General features: G+C 47.4%; 1 protein-coding gene across 1 annotated transcript; it reads right to left on the bottom strand.

The window, feature by feature from the left end:
* Nucleotides 1-296: 296 nt before the first annotated feature.
* Eomes (eomesodermin) lies at nt 297-7,460 on the bottom strand. The gene is given in 7 exon segments (XM_052729892.1): nt 297-2,086; nt 3,497-3,558; nt 3,642-3,800; nt 4,414-4,535; nt 5,133-5,287; nt 6,228-6,535; nt 6,537-7,460. Coding segments are annotated over 7 exon segments (2,106 nt in total). The 5' UTR covers nt 7,098-7,460; the 3' UTR covers nt 297-1,347.
* Nucleotides 7,461-19,597: the final 12,137 nt, after the last annotated feature.

The raw sequence follows: 19,597 nt of genomic DNA, 5'->3' as shown, positions 1-19,597 counted from the left end.
TAAACAGAAGCATCCCCTGCCCACTCCTCATGACCACAGTAGCTAGTTAAAAGATTCTAGAGCCTTCTATCAAGGGACAAGGTGTCTGAGTATGTGGTGTGTGTGTGTGTGTGTGTGTGTGTGTGTGTGTGTGTGTGTGTGTGTGAGAGAGAGAGAGAGAGAGAGAGAGAGAGAGAGAGAGAGAGAGAGAGAGACTATTCACTATGAGAAGGGGCAGAAGGGAACAAAATTAGATAAAATCCATAGCACAGAAGACAGAGCTGTACCCGTTCCCTTATTGAACCACATTTATTAAAAATGACTTACAACTGTACATAAAAATTCAGAATCTCTAAAAAGCCTATAGGAACTGTGGCATCAGACTGTAATTTCTTCACATTTACTGAAGGGGGACGTGGGGATGACCAAGGAAAGAGGATTTAAACAGGTTTTTTTTTTTCCTTAAGCGTGGTTGAAGTGAGTACAGAGGCAGCTGAGTACTTAACTAAGTGGACAAGATACCGAGGCTCCTCTCAACCGTGCAGTTGTGTTTCTGCAAATTCTTTACAAAGCCAAAGCACCAATTTTACATATTTTGTCTCTGATACCTAGGCAGCTGAATTTGTATGTTATATTCCAGATTACTCTACGGTGTCTAAACACACAACTGTACACTTAAATTCTCCCTTCCTCTCTGATCCCTCTGGTTTCTACAGGTCATCCCAGCAACACAGGGCCATCCCTGTGACAAATGGTTTATTCCAAAATCCTGCAAGGAATTACAGGCAGCTAAGACCAGCTAGCCACTTCCCAGTAGGTTTTTTTTTTTTTTTTTTTTTTTCCTTGATGCTCAGGCCCAGCCTCTTTAGCTGCTGCCAGAAGACAGCAATGACAGCCCACAGTTGAAACTCAAGGCCCAGCCCTTCTCTTCCTGAAGCAAAAATACCTTAACATTCTGGGCTGCTGTTTGCTTAAAGATTTACAAGTAGAAATGAGAACCAAAAGATTTTGCTTGCTTTTGGCTTTTTAAACTCACTTGATAGCACCTGGCACTCAATCTTCATGGCCTGCTTTTTCTGAATGTTTCTCGTTTCCCATAAATAAGCCCAGCACTTTGAACAGCCTATGAATTTTTAAACACTTTCGAGTCCTCCGTTGACTTTATTTTACAAAGGGGGGGAAATGCTAGGTTTGCTTCAGTTGGTTACCTGCAGCAATGGCAAAGCTTTGGCACCTTCTCTCAGAGAATTGCACAAAACAGGATACATCAAAGGTGGAAGGTAAAAGTCTTTTTGGTAACCTAGGCAAAGAAAACAACAAAAACACCACCAGGTCCACCTGGAAAACATTAGGGGTTAAAATAACTCCTTAGGGAGTTGTGTAAAAAGCATAATATGCCCCCATGCCTTTTGAGGTGTCTTTACTGTACTCTTCGGCGTTCATGTCCTCACACTTTATGGGGGGTGAATTTCCATTGCTGGAGGTGCTGGGAGACAGGCGCTTCCTCTTGCAAGCACTGCTGTACACCCCTGAATCGTTGGAGTCTAGAGACTTGATGGAAGGCGTGGTTTCTATCCAGGAGGAACTGATTTCTTCTTTGACTTTTTCCTTGGCAAGCTGATCTTCTGGGAACACAGGGGGGCTCATTCTGGATGTCCATGGTAGGCCAGCTGCCATCTTCCTCTGATAAGCGCCTCGACCTCCCCACCCTGCCATTGCAGGAAAGGTTGGATCAGGGTAATACCCCAGGGCATGGGATGTCTGGAGGGGCAAGGACTTAATACCATATGGGAGCAAGGTACTGGAAGTGTATTCAGATTCATAGGAACCGATGTCTAGCTTGTTGGTCACAGGTTGCTGGACAGGTGTGACAAGCCACCGCTGGGGAGGGTTGGTCACCTCTTCGCTCTGTTGGGGTGAAAGGAGGCCGTTGGTCTGTGGCACGGTTCTCTCACCATTATAATATCGGGCTTGAGGTAAAGTGTTGACAAAGGGCTCCGGGAAGAAGTTTTGGACGCCGTACCGACCTCCAGGGACAATCTGATGGGATCTAGGAGAATCCGTAGGAGATGGAGTTAACCTGTCATTTTCTGAAGCGGTGTACATGCTACAATATAAAGAGAGACACTTAAAAAACAACAACAACCCTCACGTTACCCCCAAACAAACTGCCTCCCAGAAACCAGAGCCTTCTTCTGTCTGCCGACTGAGCTGAGCTGAACAGGCTGCTGTGCTGCACAAGAACAGAGTGGAGTTCCCTCTTCTTAAGAGACAGTTCCTCCCAGGGGTCAGGGGTTTGCTATGGGAAATTGGGATCTGTGGCTATCGATCACGAAGCCCTGGGTTCTGTCGCCAGCTCTACATAAACTACATATAGTGGCACAGGCCTGTAATCCCAGCACGGGGGAGGTCGAGGCAGGAAGTCAGAAGTAAAGGCCATCGGAGCTAGACAGCCAGTCGAGTTTGAGGCCAGCCTGAGTTACAGGAGCCTCTACCTCAAAATAAACAAAGACAGAAAATCTACTAATAGCAACCCTCCCTCATCAGTGTGGTGGATAGAATGCCTGGAGGCAACTGTACAGCTCAGTTCTATTGCAAGAAGCACGGCCTTGTCATTCAATGTTGTGAAAAACACATCCTTTCAGGGGTTTCCTCATAGAACACAAAAGGATGGGGGCGGGGGGGGGGGATCTGCTTTTAAAGTTGGATCAGGAGCTGGAGGGTCAAGAATCACTTTTTCAGAATCGCTGCATGAGTCTGGCTGGAAGCACACACATCAAGTAGCTTACAACCGACCACCTGTAACTCCAGCTCTACGGGATCTGACACCTTGGGCCTGAGGGCATCCAATTCATGAGCACATACCCATACATAGACACAAACACACATAATTAAAAATAAAACTAAAGCTTTAAAAAATAGTCGAATCAAATGAAAAAAAAAAGGACATAAATGCAGATTCTAAAAAACCCTAGTCTCTACTTAAGTTCGGAAAAGAAAAAGTAACTTCCATGTTTAAGCCATGATTATTCTTTAGAATAACAAAACCTAATTTAAAAAACTCTGAAGCAAGACTGCTCAGTATACTGATAGAAAAACACAGGTCTGGGGCTTTGGCTTAATGGTGGAGTGCTGGCCTTGCATGTTACCAAGCCCCGAGTTTAATACGGAGTACATGAGCGTGCGTGTGCGTGTGTGTGCGTCAGCAAAAATGAACACAAAAATAGGTAAAAAAAAAAAATCCCAAATATAAAATGTCATACTAAATATGTCCTCAGGAAAATGATGACTCATTTCCTGTTCAAAGATGATGCAGGAAATTGGGCCTGAAGATGAAGCTCACTCGAAGCCTGGGTGTGGTAGCTATGCCTATGAGCTCAGCTCTAGGGAAATGGAAGCAAGAAGATCATAAGTTCAAGTTCATCTCAACTCCACAGCAAGTGGCAGGCAGCCTGGGATGCGAGACTGTCTTTTATGAAAAGATGACCACGTGAGGATGAAGGAGGGCCGTACTTACGAATCATAGTTGTCCCGGAAGCCTTTGGCAAAGGGGTTATGGTCGATCTTTAGCTGAGTAATCTAGAGGGGGAAAGAAGAGTAACTGAGTGCTTTATCTTGCTAGACTTAGCGCGAGAGGCTCCTGCCAAGTGTGGGGCACTCACGTCGGTGTTTTGGTAGGCAGTCACTGCGATGAACTGTGTCTCTGAGAAGGTGAAGGTCTGGGTCTTGGAAGGCTCGTTCAAGTCCTCCACCCCATCTTCTGTCACTTCCACAATGTGCAGTCGAGGCTGGTACTTGTGCAAAGACTGCAGGACTATCATCTGGAAATGGAACCCAAAAGAGACTTTCAAAGGTCTGAAAAGCAGAATTTAACAAATCGTCTGTTTTGAAATGGAACTTCTGCTTGCTCCCTACCAAAATCACCACTAGCAGATATTCCCCCTCCTTTTGTGTTCTATGAGGAAAAACCTGAAAGGGTGTGTTTTTCACAACATTGAATAGCAAGGCCCTCCCTGCTTCATGAAATAGAGTTCGGTGTTTTGTTATCATTTTTAAGATTCTTGGCATTAACACTTTTGCAACTTAACGTCATAATTCTGAACCCGGAGTGGTAGAACATATGGGCAATCCCAGCATCTGACCTGGAAGGTAGGAGGATCAGTAGTTCAAGGCTAGCCTGGGCTACATATACAAGTGCCACTTCCCAAGATAAAAATCAAAACACTTGATAAACACTCTTTCCTTTTGGTTCCAAATCCCCCCCCCAAATTATATTTCTATGCCTAATAGTAATAAAGTATTATAATAGTAACAAAGGTAAATAAATTAATTAATTAATTAAAAGTGAGCAAAGTCACAACTGTAAATACTTAGGCACAATAACAAAAGTTAAGGCCTCCCCAGCCAGAAGATACCCACTCTTCCTGTCTCTACCTGTGTGTTGTTGTTGTTGGCGCCTTTGTTATTGGTGAGTTTTAACTTCCCAAAGGAAATCTCTTGCCTCATCCAGTGGGAACCAGTATTCGGAGATTCTGGGTGAACGTACATTTTGTTGCCTAGGAGGAAAATGAAAGGAAACATAAGCATTTACACAAACAGGACAGTTGTGTGGCAGGGTTGGGGTGGAAGTCTGTTTGTTAGCTGGGCTTGGATTCGCAGCAGCAGCCTCCTCCTGGGAGAGCTGCTTCCAGAAATCACTGGATCGCAGCGGGACTCCGGGCACCCCCTCCAGGGCCAGGATGCTTCCAGCCTTTCTTAATCTAGGCGCTGCGATCTCCAAACTTAAAACAGAGATGGCTCCCGACAGTTAATCCGAGGCCTATGAGGCGGAAGGGGATGTGCCTCATTGAATACTTACTTTCATAGGTTAACTTAGAGGTGGCCTGGGCTTTCAAGAGAATGCCAGGAGCTTTCCCCCAAACTCAGAACCTCATTGGACTATTCATTTTTCAAACATAGTCTGGTAGGGTGGAGGTTTGATTATATAATGGGAAGCAAGAAAAACGACGGAGCAAATTTCTCTCCGTCCACAGAAGGCAACTCATGCTAACATCTCCAGGCCCCACGCTGGGGGTGAGGTACTTGATTTAAATGCGGCTGGTCCGGCATTGGGGCTCTGATTTCTTCCCGGCCCAGGCCTCCTCTTTCCTCACCCTGCATGTTATTGTCGGCTTTGCCGCAGGTCACCCACTTGCCCCCCTGGAAGCGCCAGTGGTTAGGGTCGGCCAGAACCACCTCCACGAACACGTTGTAGTGGGCGGTGGGATTGAGTCCGTTTATGTTGAAGCTCAAGAAAGGAAACATGCGCCTGTATAAAGAACAGAACCAGAGGAAATGATTTAAGTAGGGACGTTCAGGACACGCCCTGCCAACCCTGGATCAGGGGAAGTCTGCACTAAACAAAACAGCAAAACAACAAATGGGTGACATGGCCCGAAACTACGAAAATGGTTTTGAATTGACAGTTTTTGGAACAGCCTCGAAATCAGTATTTTCCCTAATTCATGTGCTTCTGAGACCTCCATCCATTCAAACCTACTAGTTGTCTTTCTGGTCTTTCAAAAACCTACGAGTTTTCTTCCTGTTATATCGAAAATTATTTTCTAAGGCGACACGAAACATTAAGCAGGCGCGTGCCCACTTACACACACACACACACACACACACACACACACACACACACACAGAGTTTTGAGTTCCCTCCTCCCAGTACCCACTCCACACTTCCTCCAGATCCTCCAGAAGTAGCTGTTGGCAGTTGAGGGTGTACCGGAACTTTCTTGTACCTTGCAACGCCCCCCCCCCCCCAATCATTTGGCTTCAGAAAACGTCTACCCAACCACCAGCTTTTCTCACAGAAGTGCCCAACAAAGATCATGGAGCTTGAAACAACCGCGTTTCAAATCCTTGAGCTCTGGCCGCAGCCCAGCTACAACCCTCTCTCCCACCCGCGGGTCCTAGCCTGCAAGCTGTAAACTACAAGGAGCCAGCGGCTCACGTAGATCCGCCCTCAAGGGTCCATTCCCAAATTTCTATCTCTGCCTCCTCCCTGTCAAACCCGGGGAGGGTGACTAGAGGGGAGAGTAACTGGCACCGGGCCCAAGCCACAGGTGTGCGTGCGGATGGAAAGGGGCGCGACTTTGGAGATGCGGTGTCCCCTTTACGGCGCGCATTTAAACTCTCCAAGCAGAGAGTATGCACAACTCGCTCAACCCCGCACCTAGGGGGCCTCTCCACGCTGCGCTCACCTGCCCTGTTTGGTGATGATCATCTCAGTTTGGTGACGGTGGAATTTGAGCCATAGGGGCCGGTTGCACAGGTAGACGTGGGCGCGGAAGCCGGAGCCGGGCGCTCCGAGGCCTCCCAATCCTCCGCAAGACCCGGCCGCAGCGGCTCCGGCGTACGGCCCGTAGAGCGGAGAGCCCTGGCCGTAGGCATAGGCTCCAGGACCGCCGGCCCCGCCGCCGCTGCCGCTGGCGCCACTCCCCGAGCCCGCTGCAGGGCCAAACTGCGCCCTCGCGGGCGGGCACACGGAGGCGGGGAATCCACCGGGGGGGCAGCATGGAGCCGTAGGGGTAGCGCGCGCCATTGGACGCGGGGTACACTGATCCGTGGGCCGCTCCGGCCGCCGCCTGGTACTGGAAGAGCGAGCAGGGCGCGGCGAGCTCGGAGCCCTGCGGTCCCGGCGAAGGGAGGTAGTAGCGCTCGGAGCTCAAGCTGTCCATGGAGTAGCGCGCGGTGGCCGCGGCGGTGGCGGCGGAGGGCAGCTCCTCCTCAGCGCACGGGGAGCCCTTGCGACCGTCCGGGGGCCCTGGCTTGGCCACCGCTGAGGCGCTGCCAAAGGTGTCCCCGGTGTCTGCGTCACTGAGCATCGCTGCGGGGGCCCCCGCGCCGGCGCCTGCGGGTTCTGCGCTCCCCGCCTGGCACGGAAGATTGCCTGGAAACTTCTTGGACGCTTTGTCTAAGTCCAACCTCTGGGGCGAGGGAGCAGCACCGGGGAGGAGGCTGACGCTCCCTCCACCTCCGCCTCCTCCGCCTCCTCGAGCACTATCCAGCGAGTAGAAATGCGCGCCCGGCAGGTTCACGGAGCTCACCAGGAGCTGCTCTCCTAACTGCATGCTTTTGCGAATCGCAGACGGCAGCCGGCTGCCTCCTCGCCTCCCGCGGCCTGGTTATAAAGGCCGGCTGGGGGAGCCAGCGCCCTCTTCCGAGGGGATGGTAACGTCCCCTTCCTCCCTCGCCCTGGCTACCCACCTGCGGACCTGCGGGGCGGCTTCAGCGCACGCCCCGAATCCAGCGTCCTTTCCGCAAGAGAGCAAACCCGGGATTGTAGGTGGGAGATGGAAACTGAGCAAGCAGCGTTTGCCTTTCCTTCCTTGTCTAGCTTCTCAGGACCCCTACACTCACACCAGGGAAGACGACTCAGCTCTGAGTTCCCATTTAGCAACCAGCTCGCGCCTCTCGGCTGGCTCTGCCGTGCTAAAAACCCTAGGCCTACTTGACCGCTTGGAAACTTGCTTGCTGTCGCTGGCTGCTTATATGCGTGCCGCCAGGGAGGGGCTTCGCAGCCCCACGGCAAGGGGACTTTGCTATTGGCTGACAGAGGTGACACTAATTCAATTAAGCATTTATTAATTGGATTGAGTTGCCTGCAAGTTTCTTTTCCTCTCAGCCTGTTTGTTTTGCTGTTATTGTTGGTTTGGTGCTCTTTAAGTTTCTTTGGGGAACCTATATCCCACCGAGAGAATAAAATCGTGGTGTCCATATGGCGCTGGAGTTGAGGAGAAACGGGTTTGAAGTCTGCCAACCTGGTCTACCTTAAGCATAGGAATTATTCCTGTGCTCGGAGCTAGTTTGGCAGAGGCAGGTCCTAGAGGCCCGATCAGAGGTCTCTGAACGCTCCCTGCTCGCAGGAAGGTGCAGGTCCCCGAGGGTGCAAATCTGGGGGCGGGTTGGAGAGCGACCCAAAGTGTTTGCGCCAGACACTGTAACATCAAAGCACACTTTCCCTCTGACTTCCTGGCCTTCCACACACAGGAGTCACTTTTTGTTCTGTCCCATCCTTTTACCTAAGGGGTTGGTGGAGAGAAGCCTCGCGCTCGGTGTTTGAGATTCCAGGGATGGAGAAAGATTTCCGTGTCTGAAACAGAAACACGAGTGCGGTAGGCTACTGAAGACCCATCAAGAGCCAGCCCCAGCGAGCCAAGCGCTTACCCTCACATCCACGCTAACAACCCGGCTTTCCGGAGGCTATCACTTTCATTCCTTACAATTAAAAAAAAAAATCCACTCTGTTCGATTTTCCTGAACCCTGGATGTTTTCTGCCTCCCCCAGTGCCCGCTTTCGACAGCATCTTTGGTGGGGACTGACATTGGGACACAAAGGTTCCGTAGCAGCTGTGCAGTTAAGATTCCCTGCGCCTCTCCTCTGCGGCGCAATACAGAAGGCAGAATAATTAGTGAAATAATCAGTTTGATATTGAATTAAGCTCCTTTGCCCAGCTGCCTGTTTTTCCCCCCTGCGTTTCCGCAAACAGTCAAGGACGGTACCGTCATATTTTGTTTTATTATTACAGAAGGAGGACACGTTTCGTTGCAGATAAGAAGCCTGAATATTCTCCTTTAATAAGCAATTACGGACGCTGGCGATAATCGCTCCAGGAGCACATTTTCCGGTCGAGATGCGGTGACTCTGCTTCCCCCAACCCAACGCGATCACACGGGAAACTTTTTGCCTAGAACAGATGAGGTGGCTGCGGAATCTGCTAAGCGCCCAGACCCCAGCAGAAGAACCGCGCGAAGCTTTTCAACCTGGGTCCAAACCCCGCACAGCACGAACATCCGTACGCCCAGGTTAGAGAGTGGAGCGGTCCTTCACGCACTCGGATGCTGTGTGGAGTTTTGATTTGATGGCGTTGTGAATCTTGGGCGCTCTCAAAGGTTTACAGCGCCAAGTCACAGGCTAGCGAGTTGGAGCGATAGCCTTGTGAATTTGGGTTCAGAGAGCCCGGGATCTGACACCCTGGGCTCTCAGCCCCTGAGATCCCAGAATTTGGTCCCAGTTCGGCTCCTGTATGGCAGCCTGCTCGGGTCACTTTACTGTTTTTGTTTGTTTTGACCCACAGAAATCTTGTAGGTTAATTTTTATTCCCTTCAAAGAGTGCGAGATAGTCAACGTGGAGATTCCACAAGGGGGATGCGAGCTCCAGGAAAGGGCCTCACGCGCTGGCGACTCAGCCCTGAGTTATCGAATGCTGATTCTAAGTTCATGCTAGCCTTGACCTGAGCTGCAGGATGTCTGAGGGGAAAGTAGGTGTGAGACTGAATCTCACGTTATCTGCAGATGGGGTGACTGAAGGTATATGTCAGTTTTGCCCTTTAACGCAGCCAGAAGCAGGCTTCGGGGTCCCTTCAAAATGCTTTGAAGAGACCAAGGAAACGCTAGCGTGGCACAGTGCCACCACAGGCAACGGACACCGTTCAGACCCACTCTGGCGCAAGTAACACAGACCAGCTGTCCCTATAACCACATCAGAACCGGGTTCATTCTATCCTACCCCTAGAGCACGCTCATGAAGGCGCGTGAGTTCATCCCGAGTGCCACCAAATTATTAACTCCGTAAAATTCAATCTGTGTAACTAGGATTCGAATGGATTCCCGGGGCCCCACCCTCAGTACATGCCCTCTTTCATCTCACTTCCGATACCTTTTACAGATGGAGAAATGAAGAGAAATCCAACGAAAGTCAAAGTAAGAGCGCTAAGAAACTCTTTGGGGGCCGGGGTTTGGGGACATAGGGAACTTATTAATATTACTATTATTGTTACATATTGTGATTCACAATCATGTGATGATTTCTCCCTTTAAAATGGTGAAAAGCACAATTTCAACTCAAGATTTTTTTCTGACTTCATAGAGCCAAAAATTTAAATATTTCTGTGTTAATGATCTTGTATTTTATTATTATTACTTATGGACTGAAGTGCTGGAGCACTGTAGAGAACACATCTATGATTCCTACTTGGAATGGGCTTTTTGTTTTGCTGGCTCAGTAATACTCATAAATAGAGAGAGGTAAAAATCAATGTTTCCTTGTGTCTCAGCCACACTTTAAAATCCAAGTCCTCTTTTCCAGAAAGAAGAAGAGAAAACAAGGCAAAAGCACCGATTTTGGGTGTCGGGCACACATCAGGCAGCGCCTTGCTCAGACTGGGTGGGCAAGCAGCAGACCCTTCCACTCTGCTGTTTGATTTCAATTACACCCCAGGCTTCATGAAATCCAAAAGAGACATTTATTGAAAGGTGCCTGGTTTTCTGTGGCTTAACTGACAGTTAAGATACATTGAACAAAAACATCAACATTGGGGAGGAGACCCCTGGCAATACCAGATCCCAGTGGTGGCTGGGTTAACTCAAATACCTCACTCTGCAGCCTGAGATGGAGCAAGCAGGAACCTCTAGAGACTGAAGGAAGCGGAGGCCAAGCCTGGGTGTGAGCGTATGAAAAAACCTCATACTAATTTGTACGAAACAATACCAACTTTGTACCACCCGCTCACAGTGATAAAACCAACTTGGCCTGTGGCCTCTTTTCTCTTCTTCTTAAAGGTAACCAATAACAATGCTTGAGATTTTTAAAAGTAAAACTAAGAAGCCTTGGGACCACAGCAACATCATCTCTCTCTCTCTCTCTCTCTCTCTCTCTCTCTCTCTCTCTCTCTCTCTCTCTCTCACACACACACACACACACACACACACACACACACACACACACGTAAATTTCAAAGGAGAATTATGGATTAGTGCAATGATATATGATTTAGAGCCCATCCACTCCCCCATCCCCCACACAACTAAGGGGGCCCATATAAATGCCCCAATAAATTCTATTATTTTCACCCCCACTAAAAATGTGTTATCAAAACATGGCCCGTGTTATTCAAACACTTTGTAAATTCTGAACAGACATGCTGCATGCTCCCCTTTTAACCCTAGGAAAACATTCCAACATTAACTGGTCACCAGCACTTTGCCTGGACTCTGGGAAAATGTCAATGGGTTTTTTGTGGCAAGTTGGTTCTTTTACTATTTATCTATGGCCCTCTTTTTGTTGATGTTGCATTTTATTTCACCATCTCGGGTTCACTGCTTGGCCCTTTGTTCTCTGATGGCCAAATCTGCTCCTTCTGCTGTGTTTCCCCAAGGAGAAGGAGCCTTCTCTACCGTAAGCCTTCCTTCCTTCCTTCCTTTCCTTACCCCTTTCTTCCTTCTAGAAAATGTCACCTAAAATAAACATTTTTGACAAGGACAAGTAATCCTTGAGAGATCTCACAAACATCGTTTCACTTTTGTAAGAATGTATGTAACTCTTGTCCTATTGGGACATTGAAATAAATGGATTACTTTGCTTAAAAACAAGACATTATTATACAGACTGGGACAGTCCATTCATATATCTATAATATATTATATATATATTACATAATACTATATATACCATACAATACATCATATAATTATATAATACATTGATAATTCATACACATTACATAATATATTATCTAACATGCAATATGTTATATATATATAATAATTAAAAGGAGGCAGAGGCCATGAACTTGAGAGGAGGATACCTGGGAGGGGTTGGAGAGAGGAAAGGGAAAGAAAAAGAAAATGACATAATCATATTTAATTTCAAAAATAAAAGTAAACAAAAATACCAGACCCACAACTGTGTGTGGCAATGAAATATGATAAACTCACTTATCTTTTTCAAACAAAAATGACCAAGTTAGATTTTTACCCTCACTAGTGCAATTGTAGTTCAATGTTAAGATATAAAGAGGAAAGAGAATCTGGAATCAAAGTCAACACATGCTGAAGGTTGCTTATTACCAACAATCCCTTTTCATGTACATCACTCAAGAATCTCAGGCAGGAGGCCTATAATCTTCATTTACATTTCTTATGAAAGTTTTGGTTTTTGTTTTAACTGCAAGCGAATTTCAAGATTCAGTTGTCGCTTTATTATCACATCCTTTTCCTTCATCCTATTTTGGGAGTACATTTATTCACACGAATAAGAAGAGCCATATGAGGTCAAAGCCAAAACGCTCTCAGAAAATGTATTATTCGAATTTTTGGTTAATCATTGCAACTCTAAAGTATGGGGCCTGTGTGGGGCTCCATCTGTCTTCCTCACTTCTCTTCCTCAAACCACCTGGTACTTTCTTGGTGCTCATCCGCCAAGGCAAACAAAGTGGCCGCTGAACCTGAGCGGACTAGCCAGCGAGCACAGTTCCCAACTATGTTCTATAAACATGAAGACTAAAGTGAAATTATGGTGGGGCTTTTTGTACTTCGAAGAACAAGAAAACAGACCCTTCTAAATTAATAAACTTGACATTTTCACCCTATTTAGACTAAAAAAGATTAAAAAAAATTTTTTAATGTACATTGGGATTTTGCCTGTATGTATATGTGAGGAGGCCACATCCCCCAGAATGGAAGTAACAGATGGTTGTGAACTGCCATGTGGGTGCTGGGAATTGAATCCAGGTCCTTTGGAAGAGTGGCCAGAGCTCTTAACTGCTGAGCCATCTCTCCAACCCCTAAAAATTTTTTTTGACCTTTTCTACCCTCAAATATGCTTCTTCGTAGCCTTTCCCCCCATGTGTTTCAATGATAACATTTCCTAGAGGAAAAATGGAGGGGTCAGATATTGCTGGAATTTTTTATAGGATTGATTGCTATGAAGAACCGGGAAGTGGTGTTGCATACCTTTAATCCCAGCACTTGGGAGGCAGAGGCAGGCAGATCTCTGTGAGTTCGAGGCCAGCCTGGTCTACAGATTGAGTTCCAGGATGACCAGGGATACACAGAGAAACACTACTAAACACAAAAACAAAAAATAATCAACCAAAAAAACCAAGAGGAACAACTATCTTGTCTCCAGGTAGAATAGCATTCGAAGTGTAAACAGACTGCATATCGCTGGTAGAGTAAGCACAGCTTGGGGAATGGATGCTTCCTTAGAAGTGTCTTCCACGGCACAGGTGCTCAGGTACCCACTCCTATCCCATTGAACCAAGTCTTCAAAATGACATGGGCAGAATAGAGAGAAGGGAAGTCTGAGTTGCAGGCAGATACTTGGCAGAAATAGCAGCCCCTCAGACAACCAAGGAAAAGAGAGAGACATGAGGAAAAGAGCTCACAAGATAGGGGGAAAACCCACAACAACAAACACAGAGGTTGTTCTTGAATCATTTTCCCTTTCTAGACTCTTAAGACAAAACAACAGGTATTTGTGGCTCTTCCTCGGCTGAGCAAGTTGTAACCACTATATACTCACAGGATATAGTGAGCACAACACCACCAAGGTCAAAGGAAGGCTTAGTCTTCTTTTATTGATTGATTGATTGATTATTTTCCATTCATCAGATGCCCAGCTTTTCTGGTCTTTTTTCCCTTTCTTGCTAAGACCTGAGGCTGAGTGAAGAAGAGCAAACCAGCCTGCTTCCTCCCAGAGACTCCAGTTTGATTGGGGGAGGGGGTGGGAGGGTTTTAAAGGCAACAGGAAGCAAGAGTAACTCTAAAAGAAGCTGTTCTATTCCTTCCTTTCCATTTCTGGGGTGGATGGCAGGAATTCAGAGACCTCTCTAGGGAGCGGGACTGGAAAGATGCACTTCAAAGAGGGGCATCGGTCTGGGGTCCCAACCCTGGCGTGCCTTCCCTCTTGTCTTCTCAAATGGTCATTAGCATTCTGTTTTTCCCAGGGCCTCCTTTCCCTCCTGCTCCCCCACCTGGGATTTTGCTTCAGGTCCGGGACTCTTTCAAAGAAAGAAAACCGGGCATTAAGACTTAAGGTGTCTTCTCCACCTACTGGCAGGCTGACTGTGAAGAAGTTGAGAAATGGGAGGCCGAGGGCAGATGCTGGCTCCAGAAGAATTCAGGACTGGGAGTGTAGAAAAGGCTCCACCTGGATCGCCTCCCTGTGAGCCCCTGGGGACCTTAGTGGTAGCATCTTCAAAAGGAGAGGGCCAACGCAAATCTCCTCGAGGCCTGGCTAGACTCCTTGGTGGGGCCTGGAAAGGTGCATGGGACCACAGCCTCACACGGGTTAGGGAAGATCCAAAGACAAGGACCACCTACTAGGGCATCACAGAGCATCTCAGAGTCACCCTGCATCCAGCTGGGGGACTGACTCCCCAAATGGACACGGAAGAAAATGAAAGTAGCTGCTCACTGTAGGCCAGTGCCTCTTTGCAATCACTGCATTTCATACAAGAGCCAGGTCATGCTCAGGCAGGTGAGGGAAGGCCTCGTGGAAAAGGCTGAAAAGGGAAGCAGAGAAAGTGGGTCTGCAAGGAAGGTCTCAGCTGGGAGGGTCCCCGTGGAGTGTGGGTCGTTGGGTTTTGGGGCCGTGGGAGTAGAAGGGCTCAGGGGAAGGAGAACTGTGGTTTTGGGAGAGAGCAAATGCACAGCACTCAGTGCCCGTTCTTTATTTTGTTTATTTGAAAGAGGCTGGCCTCAAACTGACAGTGTGGTGACCACGACACCATTTCTATACAGCACTGGAATGGAGTTCAGGGCCTCTTGCCTCCTGGGCAAACGTTCTGCCTGGTGAGCAACAACCTAGTGAGTATGAGTGTATGAATGTATTTTGTCAGGATCTGGATGTGTAGCCCAGGCTGACCTGCAACCCCAGAGATCTTCCTGCCTCAGCCTCCTTGGATACTTGGATTGCAAATGCAAACAATACTGGGCTGATAGCTCCAGTTTAAAATCTCCAGGCTAGAAATAACCACAACACCAGGCACCATTCTGCCAGCTGGAACTAGGTCAAGGCCTTGGCCTTCCGTACCCCACACGCCTCTCCTTTCACCTGGGTTAGAGACTCCCACCATCATTTCACGCACAAGAAACCCTGTTTCAGGAATAAAGAAGCTGAGGGTTGGAGACATGAAGTGACTTGTCGAAGGGTGTATATATAATCTGTGGGTAGCAAGACCAGGCATACCTAGAAGATAGGGAGTTAGCATTGTCTTCCCCTCAAACTCTGAAACCCTTAACAGAAAAAAACAAAACAAAACAAAACGAGGCCTGGAGATCCTTTGTGGGGGCGTTTGCAAAGGGAGCTGCGGGGAGGCGACATCCAGTTCACTCTGTGACCAACCCCCTTCCTTCGCTTTCCTTTTCTCTTCCCTCTCCCAGCTAGGGGTCCCGCCTCCGACGTCAAGACGTGCCCCTAGGCTGGGGTTGGCTGAGTGATCTCAGGACCACGCTTCTAGGCTGAGGGGTCACTGTAGGGTAGTGGGGAGCTGTCCTTTGTCCTGTTCCCGGGGTTCTGCATTGGTAGGAATCCCTCCTGCACTATGCTAGGGCAGTGGACAAACCAACCATTAAGCCAGCTCCTTCTCAAAAGACACTTTCAGCACTAGCAGGGCGCGCGGTTGGCCAACCAGCCCATGCTCCAGTCTGCTCCGCCAGTGTGGGGCCGGTGGGTCAATTTCAGCCTTAGGCTGGAGCCTAGGTTTCTGGCATTTAACTCCACTTGGCAAGATGGGGGTCAGGGTCTCTCAAGCACACCCCACGGTTTAGATCTTCGAAGGCACTCCGGTATTGGATCATCCCTTTCCCATCCCCCACAAACACCCACCTAGTTCAGATCAGATTATTTGATTGAAAAGTTTTGAGAAACAGGACTGACTGTACCTATCGCAGTGAGTCTTTTTTTTTTCCCCTACCTCCAGGGCAGATGATAATTAGATGCTTTGGAGTCCACAACAGCTGGAGAATCTAATAAAATGTATATATAAAACAATATGTTATACATAGTAACATGTCAGAAATATAAACTTAATACATACTTAAAATAGACGTGGCAATATTTGGCAGGAATCCCCTCCCCCCTTTTATTTCTTTCTTTTCTTTTTTGTCTCCTGGTTCCAGCGTCTCCCAGTTTACAGAACCCAAGGCAAACAGGATCCATCTCTAATCGTGTCTGGGACTACAATGTTAAAGGGCATAGGAGCACCCGATTCGTCCCCCACGCATCTGCTCGCTTTTGTACCGCACCTTACGTCAGTTTCCACTTAAAATGTACCTTGAAGTTAGAGCTTGTGGATGTCAGCGCGCTTGCACATGTAGGCACACAATTAGAAGCGCTTTAAAAGTTTAGTGTTGGAAGGAGAGAGAGCACGATCAAAATAAATTGTATGTAACATTTTTTAATTAAAGATGTTTTGTATTGGGTTGATGCTCTGAGAGTCAGGGTGCAGCGGCGCACCCACGCTGCGGCGCCAAGCGCTGGGAGAAGCCAGTTTTGCGCTACCGAAGGCGCAGCGCCCCCTTGCTCTGAGCGCACAAAATCCCCACCTGGGCCTCTCTGTAGGCGTTTTCCTTTCTAAGAGACAACCCCATTGTTTGTCCTCTGAGACCCCCACAAGCTCTGGGACTCGGTCCTGAGCCCCCAACGCTAGTGGGAGGAGGAGCTATCTGCTAGACTGCCCCCAAAGCTTCCCGAAGTCACATCAAAGCAGAGAGCCCGAAAGGGACCTTCAATGGTGTTAGCATCCCGCTGGGCTTGATTGGCTGCTGGAGGTGGGGGTGGAGAAGGGGATCTCCGGAGAGACCCACCAACTTTGTAAATCCTACCCCAAATCCTTCTGAGGGGGTAGAGCACTCTACACCTTTACCACCAATCGAGTAGGGTATGTGCAGGGGCCAGGGTGCAAACGGCGTGGTGTTGAGGTCAGGATGGTAAGGTCCTGGGGAGATAACCTCAAGCCCACCAACGAGAGACCCCATAAGCAAACAATCAAGCAGGGTCATGTAATTGCTCTCAGTTTGGGCTGTATATTACTAAAATAATCTGTAGTTCTTTAAAGAACCAGTGCCCAGGACCACCCCAGAAAAATTAAATCGGAATTTTTCTGAGGATGAGACCCAGGTGCTTGGTTTTTTTTCGTAAAGATTATAACTTGCAGTAGAGTTGAAGATGGGCTAAGTTTTATGGGTTTGGAGGCTGGGGGAGGCGTGTCGTTAAGAGTTGACACAGGAAGAGGCCATGAGAGCCCTGAGAAAGCCTGTGGAAGCAGTTCTGGCCCAACCCTGTGTCTGCCGGTGATCTGGTATTGGCAATAGAAGTAAGAAAGAAAGATTACTTATTAACTAATTATTTTTATTTTTGAGACAGGACTTTATGTAGACCAGGCTCAAACTCATTATAACATTAGCATATGACATTTTCAAAGTTGGGATTTTTCAATGTTTTGTTTTGTTTGTTTGTTGAGACAGGTTTTCTCTGTGTAGCTCTGGCTGTCCTGGAACTCACTCTGTAGATCAGGCTGGCCTCGAACTCAGAGATTCACCTGCTTTTGCCTCCCAAGTGCTGAGATTAAAGACATGTGCTACCACTGCCCAGCTCAATGGGTTTGTTTATAGCCATGGAAAAAGTGTTATCCCCTCTGATGTGATATATTATTATGATGATGATGATGTTATTTTGTGTGTAGTATATGTGCTTTGTCTGAGCCATCTCTCCTTCCCCCTCATATGATGGTTATATTACTGGTCCTCCGTTAGGCTGGGTGCCCTGCTGAGGATCTCTAAACACTCATAAGCATACGTCATACTTAAGTTTATTGAGAACTCCTTGGATATGACACATATTTGCATTTTGTCCTGTGTTGCAGATATTCACTGTTATTTTATTATTTATCTTTTGACTTAATGAAGCTTTGCACAGTGACAGATTGTAGCCAATGAGATTTATCCAAGGTGCAATTATTGCTAATTAAAATTTGACATGCAGGAATATTTACTTTTACAGTTATGTGTTGTCCATGTAATGACATATAACAAAAATGGGTAGTGTTTTTAAAGTAGTTGCTGAAATTTTTATGAAAACCTGTTGACTCGTCCATAAAGAAATACTCAAGCTGAGCTTGGCACAATGGGCCTGTAATGCAGTATGTGGAAGGCTGATGGAGTAGAATCATAATGTGAGGCCAGCCTGGACTACAAAACACAGCAAGTTCAAGACCAAGCCTGCCTCAAAAATAAATAAGTAAATGAAAGTCTTCAAATGCCTCTTTTTTACGAAAATAGGTAATGAAGTAAGATTATGTTTTTTGACCACTGGGAAGAAAATTAAACTTAGTAATAAAAATGTGAGAATTTCACTGGGAGGAATGACTGAAACTGAGGTGGAAACCTAGTGTAACAGAAACTCCATGCAATCTGCAAGAGTAGCCCTAGCAAAGACTCCTAGGAATGGAGGACACGGAGCCTGAACACGGAGATGGGTTCTGCCATCTTCTGTAACCGGGCTAGGTCCCAAGTGGAGGGATTAGGACACCAACTCAGCCACAAAACATTTGACCTACGGCTTGTCCTGTCTGCAGAGTGTTGTGGGGCCAGAGCCTAGCAGAGTCCTCCTCAAAGAGACCAGAGAGACTTCATCCACCAACTGATGAGAGCAGATGCAGAGTCTCACAGCCAAACATTAGGCAGAGCTTGGGGAGTCCACAGAATCAACTGACCACAGTTCATGGAGCCTCACAGAGATCAGGGAGCCTGTAGGGAGTCCTCTGCATATATGTTATGGCTAAGGAGCTTGGTGTTCTTGTGGGACTCCTAACAGTGGGAGCGGGGCTGTCTCGGACTCTTTTGCCTGCTTGTGGGACCCTTTCCTCCTACTGGGTTGCCTTGTCCTGTCTTCATGTGATGGTCTGTGCCTGGTCTTACTGTAGCTTGTTGTCCCTGGGAGGCCTGCTTTTTCCTGAGGGGAGGTGGAAGGGTGGGTCTGGGGGAGAGGGAGGTGGGGAGGACACTAGGGGGAGGGGAGGGAGGAGAAACAGCTGTCAGGATGTAATATATGAGAGAAGAATTAAAAAAAAAAAAGAAAAAAACAGCACTTGGGAGACAGAAGCAGGAGGATCTTTGTGAGTTCGAGGTCAGCCTGGTCTACAAAGTGAGTTCCAGGACAGCTAACACTGTTATACAGAGAAACCCTGTCTCAAAAAATAAAAAATAAAAAAATAAAAGAAAGAAAGAAAGAAAAAGAAAAGAAAACAAAAACAAAAAATAGAGTATTTCAAACAATAACCACTTGAAAATTTATTTAAAAGACAAATCCACTTTCTTTCCCTTCTCTTCTCTCTCTTCCTCCCTCTCTTCCTTGTGTGTGTGTGTGTGTCTGTGTGTGTGCAGAAGCCAGAAGGAGACAAGCTAACCCCCAGGTGGCTCTGAGAAGTGCCACCTTAGGAATGTGGTTAGATTATGAGAGCTGAGCCTTCATGAACGGGATCAACGCCTTCAAAAAGGAGGTCTGAAGGAGCCCACTGGTCCCTTCTACCACACAGGGAAGCAGTAAGGTGGTATCCATGCCATCTGCAAGGAACCAGTCCTTACAAGATGTTGCATCTTCCAACACCTGGATCTTAGATGTCTTAGGTTCTGGAACTGTCAGAGATATGTGTCTGTTGTTTATCAGCCTCCTCAGCCTATGGCCCTTACTCACAGTCTGAATGGACTAAGACACCAAAGAGTAGAGATGGGTTGTAGGGTATGGAAACTTAGACGAACTGGAGTCCATTTAAATCTTGCCCAATG

The sequence above is a fragment of the Peromyscus californicus genome, unplaced genomic scaffold (assembly GCF_007827085.1).
Source record: "Peromyscus californicus insignis strain IS unplaced genomic scaffold, ASM782708v3 Scaffold_11__1_contigs__length_118956290, whole genome shotgun sequence".
NCBI classification, from domain to species: Eukaryota; Metazoa; Chordata; class Mammalia; order Rodentia; family Cricetidae; genus Peromyscus; species Peromyscus californicus.
The sequence above is the reverse complement of the archived record's forward strand: the minus strand, read 5'-3'. Positions and strand labels throughout refer to the sequence as shown.